Source organism: Prionailurus viverrinus, chromosome B1, assembly GCF_022837055.1.
Source record: "Prionailurus viverrinus isolate Anna chromosome B1, UM_Priviv_1.0, whole genome shotgun sequence".
Lineage (NCBI taxonomy): Eukaryota > Metazoa > Chordata > Mammalia > Carnivora > Felidae > Prionailurus > Prionailurus viverrinus.
In genome coordinates this window covers 15,105,606-15,119,922 of record NC_062564.1, presented here as the reverse complement: position 1 = coordinate 15,119,922, position 14,317 = coordinate 15,105,606, and the positions used below count along the sequence as shown (strand labels likewise).

Genomic DNA, 14,317 nt, shown 5'->3' with positions numbered 1-14,317 from the left:
AGGAGAAAAATCCAGGCCACCTGCCGAGGTCCAGCCCTGGCCTGTCACACCTGCCAGGCTCCTTTCTTCAAGAGCTTCCTAACTGATGTCCCCACCCCCTCTGCTCCCTAAGACCTGGTCACTGTCCCCTGGAAACCTCTTGGCTTGTGCCAAGAGGCTTGGTCAAAGGCCATAACCCTTCAGGAGCCCCCCCACTGCCCAGTCCCCAGGTTTCACTTACCCATGCTCCACCCCCATCTCTCCTCCAGGGGGCGCCGGCACGCAACGGATTTGGTCAGACAGGGTCGTCCCACTGCCTTCAGGAGGCAGGTCCAGTGATGCTGCATGTCCTTGGCATATGGGAACGTCAGGAACAACACGGGAAAAGGCAAAGTGGGGAGATACTGAGGGTAGTTGCCGCCGAACTCAAGTGCATCCTTCCACCCTCCACGTCCATTCCTCCGTCCACATGCAGCTTTGCCCCGCTATCCGGAAGCGGAGCGTTCCTATGAAAGCTTCCGTAAGCAGAAATGGCGCAAAGCAAAGAAGCAATTACCATTAATTTATTTGGAAAAATTTATGAGCTTTCCCAGGCCCCCCCAAAATGACCTCTCTCAGGCTTTTCTGATACCTTAGGTCACCTCTTGCTAATGGACGCACAAAGCAAATCGACACAAAGCCCAGATGCTCACAGGAGGGGTTCAAAGCTCTGGTGGTTTCCAGGGAAGGAGCTGTTCAGGTACGCGCTGCCTCTGTGAAGGCTTACTGCAAAACCGATGCTGAACACTGCGTTCGCTTTCCGTCTTTTTTTTTTTTTTTCTTCCCAAAACAGAAATCCTCCTTGAATATCTTTCAGTCAGCAAAAGCAGGTTACTAATGCAGCTCTTTTCGTAAAAGCAAAGTTGTGTAACTCGAACTTACAAAAAGCAGGGGATACCTGTACCTAAAAGACCAGCCTGTACTCAGCGGGCCCCGGTAGCATCAGTCAGAGCCCCTGGGGTGCCCTCTCCTCCTTGACTCCCACCTGTCTGTAAGCTCAGACACCGGCTGTCCCGTGAAACACCCGGCTCCCCCCTAACTTCCTCCAGCGTGGAATTCTCATAAAAGCCGGACTCTCTCCCCTGCCTGCTACATTCGTGTGTCTGCTTTCGGACTCTTCCTTCCTGGAGTATAAGCTCCTCGCAGGCAGGCCTGTGGCGTCTTCACCTCCCTTTTCCTCTGTGGAACCCGGTACATGACAAGAGGCTCAGTACGTGTTTGTGGAATATGAATTGACAGATGAATTACTAAATACGAAGACCATTGATTCTGGGCCGCTTATCAACAGGCTGTTCACTTTGTAGGTAACCAAGTAAGCAGAGAGGAAGGCTGAATCAGGAAAGCCTTTCTTTTTCGCTCTTTAGTAGCTGCCCCTGGAGAGACTTCAACAGGGAAAGGGGGTTTAAACCAGTGATGGCTGTTCTGCCAGCTTCAGCTAGCCCACAGCTGGAGCCCAAGTGTGGGACGCAGCAGCTCTCGCCAACCCCTCCCCCTCAGGGCTAAGTCCTGTGGCCTGTCCTGGACAGCGTCTACCTCATGCCAGGGTGCTCAGAAAGGGAGGGTGGCCCCAGCCTGGTGAGGGACCGTAAAACATGGCACTTCGTTGCCGATCTTCTGGGCTCACTCCTGTCGGAGTGGAGAGAAATACAGGTAATCCGGGCCCGAGTGTCTAAGGGAGGCCAAGATTTGTCTCCAGAGGAGAGATTTATTTTGAAAACTGGCGAAGGATGTGAAATGCCAGGCTCAATTCTAAGGTCTTCGGTCGAATGGCAGTTAGGCACGGCCCCAAAATAGGTTGGGAAATCAAGACAATCTGGAAAACGTGGTTTCTGAGTTTTAGTGGCAGCTAAGAGTGGTGTTGTCGAGGCCCGACTAATTGAGCTTCAGGAAGTCGGCTGTCGAGCGCCGGGAGCTGCTTACTTTCTGGTGGGGATTCGGGTCGTCTGGGGGCACACGCACACCCTCCTCACCCTTGGCACACTTCAGTAAACACGGCCCTGGGGGGAAAGGAAAAAAGGAGCCCGATCCGCTCTGTGCTGTCCACCCCTTCACCGTCCTCCAGGGAATTCTGCTTCTCTTGATCCCTGCTGGTTTTGCTCCCTGACATTTTCTGTTCAAAGGATTAGGCTGGGTGTGGCAACAGGGCTTCCCAGGGTCAGAGCAGGGCCCGGGGCCTGAGCAATTAAATTCTGTTTTAGGAAGAGGCAGCCTCCTAAGATGCAGGGAGAGAAACTGGTAGGGAGACCTCTTTGCACTGCTGTGTTCCCGACCACCACTCCCACAGGCCTCCAAGGAGTCAGGCCAACAGGAAGCCTCTTGGGAGAGCCACGGGGGAAACCCAAGAAATGGGTCCATAGTGGAAACCGTGGCTCAGACTTAACCCTAGCAACGAAACCACCCGAGCCAGCCAACCTGCTGTTGCTGCCACAAGAGTTTTAAGTGAAGCCGCCCCTGACTTGGACACCATTGGGTGCCTCTTTCAGCCTGAGATGATGTCAGAAGTTTCTAGTCTTTTCTGGCACATGGGAGGTTCCTCTTACAATTGTGTCCTAGGAGAATAAAGTAGATTTATGTTTATTAGGCCATTCACACACTTTGGATTGGTGTTCACATTTTATTTATGTTCATCTGACCAGATTTCAGTTGTGTTCCCCCAGAGCCCCGGAGATTCAGTGAGGTGCCTCATCGGGGAGAAACTTGGGTGTCCAACCCCGCTTTACTGGAAGAATTACACTTTTAGCGGTTGAGAGGAGGGGTGGTAGTCAAAAAGTTTAACCACCGGCACCCACAGGCCCCGACCAATGAGACTGGATGGAGGATGAAATCAGCCGGTAAGGCCCCACTGGTTCCTGCCGTCCTCTGTGAGCAGATTGCGTGACTGATTCTTTTCGCCCTGAGACCCTGCATTCCCTCCAGGAGGGGGGCCCTAGGCTGCTAGGCTCAGAGGGCCTGAGACACAGACTCGGACCTCAGCATGGTAATCCAGTATGAACAAGAAGTGTCCTTAGAAAGGAACGGGTACTTTAACGTAGCACAAGACAGGTGCCGGGAGAATGGGTTTCCAGACCTGACTATGTGTCCCAACCACGTGGGGAGAGATTATTAAGTAGAGATATTCCCTGCCTCACCCTGACCTACTGAATGCAAATACCCCAAAGTAGGTCCCCACAGAAGCTCAGGGCGGTCTCTGCAGAGCCAGGCTTGGGATCCAGCAGTGTAGACAGTGAGCACTCCCAAGTTTCAAGGTAGGAGGGTCCACTGTGGCCTCCAGTGGGGGAAGACTGGACAGGAAGTCAAACAGAGCAGGAGGAGCCGACAAGGCCCTCAAATGGTCCCCTGGCCTCGGGGGAAATCTGCGTCCTCAGCCTCCCCACACAGTCATTTTGGGGTGCACGGCAAGAGCTGGGGCCCAGATGCTGTCCCAGCAGCTGGTGGCCCTCCTGCCTCCTTAGGAGTATTTTTCTGTGTGGTTTCGCAACCATTTTCTGATCTATACCGAGGGGAAGTCGGAAGGAAGAAGCGAGAGGTGTACATGCTAACGTATTCCGAAAATGCAACGATAGAACACGAGTAAATGCCTTGAGACTTTGCCAAAGCAAGTGCCTTGGCCATGTGCAAACAGAAGCTAATGGTACAGATTGTCCGGGCTGCTCCTTGCTTCTTCTTGTCCTTCTATGCCTCCTTCTACCTTCACCCTCATTCCCAACCCTGCCCCCGTTTCTGATTGTGCTCCCTGTACCTCCCAGCTCAGCACCACGAAGGACTGAACTCGCCATGAAATGGCAAATTCAGAGATGCCTCCGGGCGTGTGTTGAACAAATTTCATTAACTGGTTTGCTGATTTGGGAGTAAACAGTGCACATTACTAATTTTTTTTTCTTTTCTTTTTTAATTCTAAGGATGATTGAGACAAAGATGTAGTCTAGAGACTATAACTCTTATCTCATAAACACTCCCCTGGCTTCCCGAATTCAAGCAAGCTGATGACAGGCATTTTCACGGTGAGCCGGCAGCAGAGTGCAGGCGCCCAAATAAAAGAATACAAGTCTGCAAACATAATAACCATTTCTCCCGGTGTTTCCCCATGTGGGGCTACTTCTGGTTCCTTCCTGTTAGAAATGATTAACTAGCTTAATGGCTCATCAAAGAGGGTCCCCTCCCTGCTACCTACCCATGTATAGAGGAGGGGTCCCGTAAAGCTCTGGAATATTCTGAACAAATCACACATAGTGAAGATTTTATTTAAATTTCCAAGATAGTGTTCACTGTAGAACAGCCAGCATATCTCCGTTTGCCGAGGACCGTCCTGATTTTAAAACTGAAAGTCTTGGGGTGTCTGGGTGGCTCCGTCGGTGAAGCATCAGACTCTTGGTTTTGGCTCAGGTCACGATCTCACGGTTCACGGGTTCGAATGCCCTGTCTGGCTCCGTGCGGACAGTGGGGAGCCTACTTGGGATTCTCTCTCCTTCGTTCTCTGCCCCTCCCCTGCTCGCACACTCTCTCTCTCTCTCCAGATAAATACATTAAAAAGTAAATAAGTAAAATGAAAGTCTGCCAGCCCTGGTGCTGGGCGAACCGCAGTGACTGGCACAAGCTGTCAGCACTGAGAGCGGAGAACTCCGGGTCCTCTCTCCTCCTCGCTCCTGCCAACTCTTCTCCCACGGCCGCTTCCCTCTCCTGCTCCTCCCGTCAGAGGCTGTCCAGCTCTCCCAGCCGGGCGGCCATGGCCTTCCCCGCTCCCGGAGCTCCCAGGGCGGGGGGACGGGGCGGGGGGGGGGGGGGCGTGAGGCCGTGCTCCCGCGGGCACCCCGGGCCCACACTGTCAGAGCCACCCGCGGCCGTCACCAAGGCTCCTCCGCTACACGCACCCCGCGCCCCCACGGACAGGAGTCCCACGGCGGGCTCTTCCTGCCTCCGCTCAGGCCAAAGGCGCCCCGGGGCCGGATCCGCCTCACCGCCTGTCCCTGTAGGCGCGGGCATCGGGACAGAAGCCGTAGCCCCTCTCCTTTCCTCGCTGAAGACGAGCTCCTTCAGGTGAAGGAAGGCGTTTCACCCAAAAGCCTAGCAGGGTGGCCGGAGCTCCGCGCCTGTCCGTCGAATTGCAGGACGGAACGAACAGCCTTCTCCCACGTGCGTGGGGACAGGGACATGCCCACCCTTCCCTGCGGCTCCCCTCGCCAACAGTACCCTGTTTCTCCGTGGCCTTCGTAGAGCGGATTCCCTCCCTCACCTGTTCATTAGGGGGAACTACCCTGTCCGGGCGGGTGCCTTATTTGGGCCCTCCCGCCACCCGCTGCGGCTGGACCGGTGTTCCCCGCGGCGCTGGGAATCGGCTGCCCACCCTGCCCTGGGCCCAGCTCCCTTAGTGACCCAAACTTAGCAGTGCTCCCCTCCTCCTTCCACACGGACACACACGCACACACACACACACACACACACACACACACCCCACTCCTCTACCCCTGTCTCAGCTTTGACCAGGTCTGGAGGGCCTGGGCACCTCCCCAGGACGTCACTAGGTGGTACTATGTGGCAGTCCCTGGGCCTGGTAGAGTCAGGATGAGGTCAGCTCTCCTCAAGCAGGACCTTGAGGACGTGCAGCCTGGGGGTTTCTGCTCTGGAGGCGCAGAGGCCCGTGACACGCATTTGTCAGCATGACCTCATATGTATGCCTCTGGGATGAGGAAGTGGAACAGAGACAGGGAACAGAGACAGGGAAAGCCACCAGGGAAGGGAAGGGAGAAGATCATCCACATGCCATTTTGAAGTCAAGGCCGCGTACGTAACGTAATCCGTCCCGTCACTTAGGGGACATGGTCAGCTTCTCTCATAAGCTGCCAGTTTGTTCTTACTTTTTCAAATCGGTAAGAAGAGGTGTTTCACTGGACAATTTTGTCACTTTAATAAAAAAGAACGCACTCAACCTGTGATCAGACAGAGCCCCGGTGACCTTCAGGCCAAGGCTTTCGCGGCTGTATGTTTGTACTCGTGCAATTTGGACTGGAATATTCTGAAATCAGGTAATGGGTCTGCATCTCCCTTTCATCGGTCCCTTGGTCATGGGGCACACATGTCCTGTGGGGGTCATCAACTGTGACGTCCTTAGTAACAAAATGTGCTACCTGGGGCTGCAGGAATCACTGCCTGGTAGCCTGGTGGGGAAGCGACACCTCACATCAGCTGACGGAGCTACGCTGGATGTGCTTCGGTCATTGCCGCAGACCAAGAGCAAACACAGCACAACAGGTTAGAAGTGCAGTAAGTTAATAAAAACATTCCCATGGAAAGATACAAGCTACAGCTGGAGAAGGAGGCGGAGGGATGATGGAAATTCAGGAAACGGAGAGTCAGTGATCTAGTGTGATTTGGAAAGCGGTCATGCCAGGGAGCGATTTATGGGGTGAGACTGGATGTGTGCGCAGGGCGATATGACAGCTAAATAGGCAGAGGGGACTTCGGGGCTCGCAGCCATCACTGTCCGGCCGCACAGGACCAGAGCGCCTCGCCCCGCAGCCAGCGACATCTGGCGACCATCCTGCGGCTACTTACTGAGCATCTATTATGTGTCAGGCATGTGGCACAGTCATGACCTCCTCCCAGAACTCTGTGAGGCAGGTATTATCACATCCAGCAGGGAGCCTGAAGCTGAGAAAAGTAGCTCGCCCAGGGTCACGGAGGCAGAACGTTGGCAAACTGGAATCCCCTTTTAAAACCTCTTTTCTATACTTTGGCCACTACTCGGTGAAGAGGCAAGGGACAGGGGCCACCTCCTTGTCAGTGCCGGCAGGAGCACCGCCGTGGTCTCTGGCTGTGGGGTGGTGGGAGAGGCACAAGGACCAGGAGACAGATGACCTGGGTTTGATCCCAGCCCTGCCTCTCAACAGCTGTGTGACTTTAAGGGTGACCCTTACCCTCTCTGTGCCTTAGTTCCTTCAACTCTACGGTGGGGAAAATGACATCATCCAACACTGGGATGTAGTGACGACGAAGTGAATGTCAGCGTAACCTCCTGATTAAGTAAATAGATGGTACTGTTACAGGTCTTTAATTTTTTTTTAATGTTTATTTCTGGGAGAGAGTGCGGAGCAGGGGAAGGGCAGAGAGAGAGGGAGACACAGAATCCGGAGCAGGCTCCAGGCTCCGAGCTGTCAGCACAGAGCCCGATGCGGGGCTCAAGCCCACAAACCTCAAGATCACGACCTGAACTGAAGTCAGATGCTCAACCAACTGAGCCACGCAGGCGCCCCCAAGATGGTACTATCACAAGTCTGATGCACCAACCTATAAATTGCTGGTACTGTTGGGTCCAAGCGTCCTTCATGACCAGTCGGTCTACTTCCTGCATTTGCAATGTCTGTGGTATCGAACCCTGTTCCACGGAAGGTGACTGGAATTTCAGGAAAGAATGTTTAGTCTGCAGTGGAGGGCTAGGGTTCTGTCCCGATGGCCGCAGCCTCCTCAGTTCCCACGGAACCTTCTTTAAGCCGTTGTCTCAGAAGTAAGCGTCTGTGGTCCAAGAAAACTTGAGTTCTGAAGGGAAGAAGGGTGACAGAGAAGTGACGGCTCTGGAGCCCATCCCAGATGAAGACTGTTGGAGGAAACGTAAGAGCCCTGGCTAAGAGGAACAGAAGTGTCATCTTCAAGTGTTTGAGGGGAGGGGATGAATTTATCCCAAGTTGCTCCCAAGGGTGGAGCTAGAAAAACAGAAAGATGGGGGTGGTGTGTGGGGTGGAAAGGCCTCTGGGTTTTGTCAGGTTTGCTAGAGAAATGAGGTGATTAGATTAGACTCTGTATTTTCCAGCAATTCTCTGACAGCAGTCGGGTGTCCTGCAATTCAGCCCAGTCCTGACACTGACCGTCTGGAGTTGGAGCGGCCCCCTGCACCAGGGGGCTCAGTCCCACCGGGCCGCCCCCTCTTCGCACCCCACACGCGCCCCGGGGTCCTGGGTCCCCGGGCCACCCATACTTATGTGCGATTGGCAGGTTCTCACAGCCCTTTCCAGGTTTGATAATTGAGTGGAATGAATCACAGAGCTCAGAAATGTGCTCTGTTTATGATTAGTTTCAGTACAGAGGATACAACTCAGGAACAGCCAATCGGAAGAGAGGCATGGGGCCGAGTCTGGGGGGTGAGGCATAAGGCCTCCATGCTCTCTTTGGGGTCACTGCCCTCCCAGCACATCAATTTGTTCAATTACCCAGAAGCCCCCTAGGCCACAGCCCTCCGGGGTTTTCACACAGGTTTCTCGGCACAGGCACGAGTGACCATCGTTGGCCACAAGCCTGAATGCAGCCTTAGCGCACAGGGGACGGGCTGAAATTTGTAACCCCCCCATCACGTGGTTGGTTCCTCCAGTGACCTCCTGAAGCTGCCCAGCCCCCCACCGCAGTGAGCCATCCCATTACCATGTACTCGGCTATGGGAGAAAGGGGCTCATTATGAATTCCTGTCCCTCGGGACACACCCAGGGTTTTGGGAGCTCTGGGTCAGGAACATGGGACCAAAGCCAAATATACCTTTTACTATACCACAGATACACTTTAACATCCCTTCCGTCTCTAACATGATATATTTAGTGGCTCTAAAACTGATCACAAGGTACAGTTCAGCTCCGTGTAAGAAAATACTTTTATAACTAGAGCTCTCTGGCAATTTACCGGCGTGCCTCCAATGGTCTGAGCTACCTGAAGAAGGAAGTGATCCAGCTGAGGCTGGATGACCCCAGTGGAGAATGTTGAGAAGGAAATCCCCACACTGGGTGGCAGTCTGGGCCAGATGCTCACTCATCATGATGGTTGGGACAAAGGGTAATGTAACTGCTTTGCTTGGTTTCAGAATCGAGAGTCACTTCCATTTTGGATGAACAGCACTGGCAGGAGAGAAGGCTGGCAGCGTGGGTGGCATGGCTATGACAATGAACTCATGGACATGAGGGGCATCTTCCTGGCCTTTGGACCCGGTAGGCAAGAGCTGACCAAATTCTTTTAGTCCTCCATTCCCAAGGAAGTGTCTCCAGTAGGGGCTGATAGAACAGTAAAGGCTGAAGCGATTTCTTTATGGACCCTCTTTATGAGCAAAGCTGAGCAAACCCAGCTGGTCTCCATGAAACATCTTTTGCTGGCTTGCTTTCAAATGCTTCTTAGGTTTGGCAAATGTGGCCAAATACTTTTCCTTGTAAATTTTAAATCTTGAGTGCAGTGAAGAAAATGTATTCCACATGTTTGTGATTCGTTTTTTACTTAATTCATCAAAACGTTATTTCACAGTTATCTGATGTCCAGGAAAGCTTATCAGACACCAGGTTGCTGACAGCTGTGAGTCTCAGAGTTGATGTGATCACTTCACAGGGTCTGAGCCTTCCAGGGTTCCTCCCTGTCTAGAGCACCCACCCCTGTGGGGGTCATTCGGTTTAGGGCCCAACCAGAAGCTGGGATGTGCTCAAGGCCAGGCTAGGAAATGACCTTGAGACTGACTTTGAGAATGAGCCAGAATGACTTTCTCTTCCTTGATGTCTCTTCCTTGACCAGATAAATTCCTAGGGATGGAAGAGAGGGGAGATGGAGAGGGCCTATTTGGTCATTTGCTTTAACTGACAGAGGACTGTAAATTCACATTTGGGGAAAGTTTATCACACACTCTGGAGATCATACTATGACCCAAACATCCCCTTCTTTCTTAAAAACAAAACAAAACAAAACAAAAAGCGGAGGGAGAGAAGCATTCTACAGCCATCAGCCATCAGTTGACTGGCTTATAAGCTAGTCTTTCTTACTACTGTCCACTTTCCTTATTAAATATAATAAACCTACCCTGGTATCGTATTCCAAATGCTGTTTTCTAGATATAGATCAGAATGTTTCAGCCCATGACAGTCCACGCTTCCCTTTCAAATTATAGGTTAGAGGTGTTGCCTAGAAGGTCTGCTCTTCTTCTTATAGCAAGATGAAGATGTATGTCAACCCAACTCATTTCATCTGCCTTGGGCCACTCGACTTACCACAAAAGAGAACGATGAGACATCAGTTTCTGCATCCGCCACAGGAGCCCCTGGCCTCCTGAGCTTAGGAACACATCAGTCCAGATCCTTTCCCACATGTGACCCAAGTTCCCACATCCTGAAGCATCAGAACCAGGAGCAGCAAACATTCATAGAGGGCCAACCAGGTTCACGACATTGGCCTAAAAGAGTTCAGAACATGCCCACGCAGGTTGCCATCAACCAGTGGTAGCTGGTGGGTGTTCTGGTCGGCCAAGCCTCACGTCAGATGTAACCTCTTATACTAAATTCAACATTAATTCTCTAAAAAGCTTGAAAACATAGCAAATGAGGGATAGCCTTAAGGACTTGGTTGAGGTCAACTGTTAGATTAGGTTGGAGACATTCCAGGGTCATGGCCTTTATACGGGAGAACATTAAACATCAGGGCTTTCATTCAAAAGCACCTCCTCCTTCTTCCCTAGAAGACAGAAATAAGATCGGGAATGCAAAAGCAGTTGTCAGTAAGGAGTGTTTATAAGCAAGGGTCTCAGGCATATTTTAAAGCAGAAGCAAATCTAGCCTCAAACCAAAATTTAAAAACAAAGTACTCAAAGCTGCATTAGCTTAAACTTAAATTCAGTGGGGAGAGTTTGTCCATCAACAAAGGCCTCCATCATATGCTCCTTTAAAACTAAAAGCCTAAGTCTTTTATAGACAGATAGATGACCCTGATGAAAATGGACTGGGCCAATTGCAAAAATGTTTCCAGGCAGATACAGCCTTGAGAGCCGCCCGCAAACCATCACGTTTCTGGCTCCAATTCTCATGAAAGATTGAACAGCTTTACACGCTGTTTACTCAGAAGAAAATTTAAGAGTGAGGCCTTTAATAGCTATCTAGCTGCACACTGAGATAGAGGTACATCCCTCCTGATTAATTGTATGCGCTTCTCGCTTAGGGAGGAAGCTGGGCATCATTGCGGCTGCCCAGATTCAGCTTTAGAAGTCAGTAAGTCTGGTCCAGCAAAAAGAAAAGGAAATAATTCTGGAAGATGGCCTCTCTCTGGTTAATCCCAGTTTTCTAATTTGAACAACCTAATCTTGCCCCGGAGAGCTCCACGTTTCAAGATAAGACGGCAGGAGTGTGATTCAGTGAGCTACCCGTGAGCTAGCAAGCCTCACCCAGAAAGCAGCCCCAAGGTGGCCAGGCATGGTGTGGGCCTGCAGAACCTTCTGTCTTCAGGAGAAACAGTTTTAGTGTCAACAAAATTTAAATTCTTGGGACTACCTTGGATTCCCAATCCAGGTTCAAAGTGCCACCTTGAGTTAGTGGAGCTTGGCCCCCACGTCTTCCCTAGCTGGATCTGGTTTTGCTATTTCGGAATTTTCTAGAAGCATGATCTCATGCTAGCCTAGATCATCTCTTCATCGGGTCCAAAGTCCCAGCATGCAGAATAGGAAGCCATGAATCAGATGGAATGGAAAAGAAAACCCAATACTCCTTCCTGCTTATGTGCATAGGATTTAATTTTGTACTTTTGATGTAAAAAGGTCATCTTTTCTAATATTTGTCAGTAGAGCTTGATCTCAGTTTTTCCTGCCACGTGTTAAAGATGCGGATGCTTGGAAAGGGAAGGCTAGGGAAAGATAAGTTGGGTCTACTGATGTCTGCCACCCACACACGTGGAAAGGATACGGGTACCATGCGGTGGGGCAGTGTGGCCGTCACATCCAGGCCCCTGGCAAGCTGGAAGGAGGGAGGGGAGTTGTTTCCACATCACTGGGACAACCTTTCCATTGATTTCTCATACTTCAGCTGATTCTTCTCTGGGGACGTCTGACCAGACACCTACCTGTAATTGCCTTGATACTAAGAAGGGCTGGGATTCTGGGGCAGTCCTGATCCTGCCCTCCAGGGAGGCTCTGGATTTTAACTAGTTTTTACCATGAGGTGATGCCACCTTATCCCTTATCCTTTGTGCCCCAAAAGTAAAGTGAACTCTCCAAGTAATGTACTGGGTGCATATTTTCAATCCATAGCTTGCCCTTGCCGGGTGTTTACATGTTTACCAATAGTAACGACTACCGTTTATTGAGCATACAGAACGTTCCTGGAACAATGGTTTACATACCATTTCCACACCCATTTCCAGAGCTTCTCCAGCTAGTAAGTGGCTGTGGGCTGATTGTAGAGCCTATTAACCTTATATACCGAAGTCAACATTAATTTTCCCAAGTGAGCAAAAGCCATCACCGGGGAAGTTGCCCTGGCTCTAGCATACTCTGTGGCAGAGTTTTCTGAATAGAACTTCCTTCTGTATCTGTAATTTCAGGGTTAACATAAGAGCAGGACTTGCTGTTGGCACTTCTGGACTATGTTGCCATTGGTGTTTGTTCGCTTTTTAAATAAAGTATGTGGGATCATTTTAGCACAGCAATTATAAAGGACTATTTTCGAAGGTAGGAAACTTGGCTTCACAGCCCCCGTACGACCCATTTCTTTTCCAAGTCTTGCGTGGTTTAAAAGCTCATGCAGAGAGGCCTTTACTGATGGATGAAATCTCCTTCTTGAATTCAACCTCAGTGTAGCTCTGGTTTGGGGCCCGAAAGGGAAACTGCTCTATACATTACTGAACTCATACGCTCACTCTTTGAACATTCAGCATCCTTTTTTGCCTCCTGTGGAGGAGAAGGTGCACTCTCCACTGAAATCCCTCTGTACTTACCATGCTGCGAAGGGCCAGCCCTACCCTTCACATTCCCGTGTCCCTGCTGGAGTTTGGTGCCGCCTCTGGGTGGAAGCACAATACTCTTCTCCATTAGTGCTCTCGGAGGCTTCGCGTGGGTCCCGAACCCCAAAACCAGTTTGCTTGCTTTCCACTCAGCGAGGGTATTTTATCTGCCGGGGAAGGCTCCCACGGAATGTTGAGTTGATCTTCCGAGCTTTTTAAGAAACCATTGCTTAAGAAACTGTTGCTTCTGAGTTAGCTAGCGCAGAGGAAACCGTACAGTTTCACATTCCATTAAGCCCTGGGACCTCAGTGGGGCAGGAAAATGAGAAACAAAAATTCTTGAGTGGCTATGGGGCCCCCTGTCCAACCAGTCCCTGCTAGATAGATGTTCTGGAAGATAAGCATACCGTGTAATTGGGTTTGGGGAGCTCAGCAAGACAGTCAACCTTCTGCGACCACACCTGCTCTCCAGTGCTCTGCAGAAATGAGCAGCAAAAATGGAGATGCCCCGCTGCCCCCCCAGGATGGCTCTTGTCAGAAAGACACCACAGTTACGCACAAGGACAGTCTGCTGACTCGTCTTTTAAAGAAACTCATCCCCATGAGCCATAGGAAGCGACATCCTCTTGTAAGCTCTACCCCTTCCACATCTCCTTCCAAGGTCACAGTGACTTGGCCACGCCCCATTGGCAGAGCTGATTTCCGGTCCCAAAGCTGCCTGGAGCCTGAGTGTCATTCCTCCGTATTGTGACTCAGCCCCTTTCTGCCCAGGGAGTGGCTGTGACAACTTGTTTGCTTGCCTTTCCCTTTCAGATTTCAAATCCAACTTCAGAGCCGCTCCAATCAGGTCCGTGGATGTCTACAACATCATGTGCAACGTGGCAGGCATTGCTCCCCTGCCCAACAATGGGTCCTGGTCCAGGGTGATGTGCATGCTGAAGGGAGAGGCTGACTCAGCTCCGTCTGTCTGGCCGAGCAGCTGTGTTCTGGTCTTGATTCTACTCCGACTGTTTGCATAGACGCTGCTATCGTTGTCCCCAAACACTCAGCCAAGTGTGCTCCACGGTGCAATGGTTTTCATTTTCTATTTGAATAACAGCTTCATTAACACAATCAAGGCCACAAAAATTGTAAATATACTGCTCTTGGATGATTCCATACATAAAAGTCCCTACTTCTTAAAAAAATTTTTTTTCTTTAATGTTAATTTTTGAGAGAGAGATAGAGTGTGACCAGGGGAGGGGCAGAGAGAGGGAGACACAGAATCCGAAGCAGGTTTTGGCTGTCAGCACAGAGCCCGACACGGGGCTGGAACCCACGAACCGCGGGATACGACCTGAGCCGAAACCAAGAATTGGACGCTTAACTGAGCCACCTAGGTGCCCCAAAAGTCCCTACTTCCTTAAAAAAAACCCACCAAAAACCCCAAACTTTATTTCTTCTGGAGATAAGGAAAACCCCAGCTTTTCACTGGCTCAACGGTCTGTCCCTTTCTGCATTGTTCTCATGCAGCTACTCGGATGAAGTGAGCAGGAGCCTGCCCCCGCGGCAGACAGTGGATGCTGCATGGAGTCTTGGACCTTCCTGT

At 51.1% G+C, this 14,317-nt stretch overlaps 1 protein-coding gene across 3 annotated transcripts in view; it reads left to right on the top strand.

Annotated features, from left to right (window-relative positions):
* Positions 1 to 13,995, top strand: part of ENPP6 (ectonucleotide pyrophosphatase/phosphodiesterase 6) — a 146,506-nt gene extending 132,511 nt beyond the window's left edge. For 2 of the 3 annotated variants that reach the window (XM_047857336.1, XM_047857337.1), the window contains 2 exons: positions 8,855 to 8,978; positions 13,543 to 13,994. In XM_047857336.1, coding sequence (XP_047713292.1) covers positions 8,855 to 8,978; positions 13,543 to 13,748 — 330 coding nt within the window. In that variant the 3' untranslated portion in view covers positions 13,749 to 13,994. Of the gene's footprint in view, positions 1 to 8,854; positions 8,979 to 13,542 lie in introns of all 3 variants that reach the window. The other variant, XM_047857335.1, reaches the window with a different exon arrangement.
* The last annotated feature ends 322 nt before the right edge of the window (positions 13,996 to 14,317 follow it).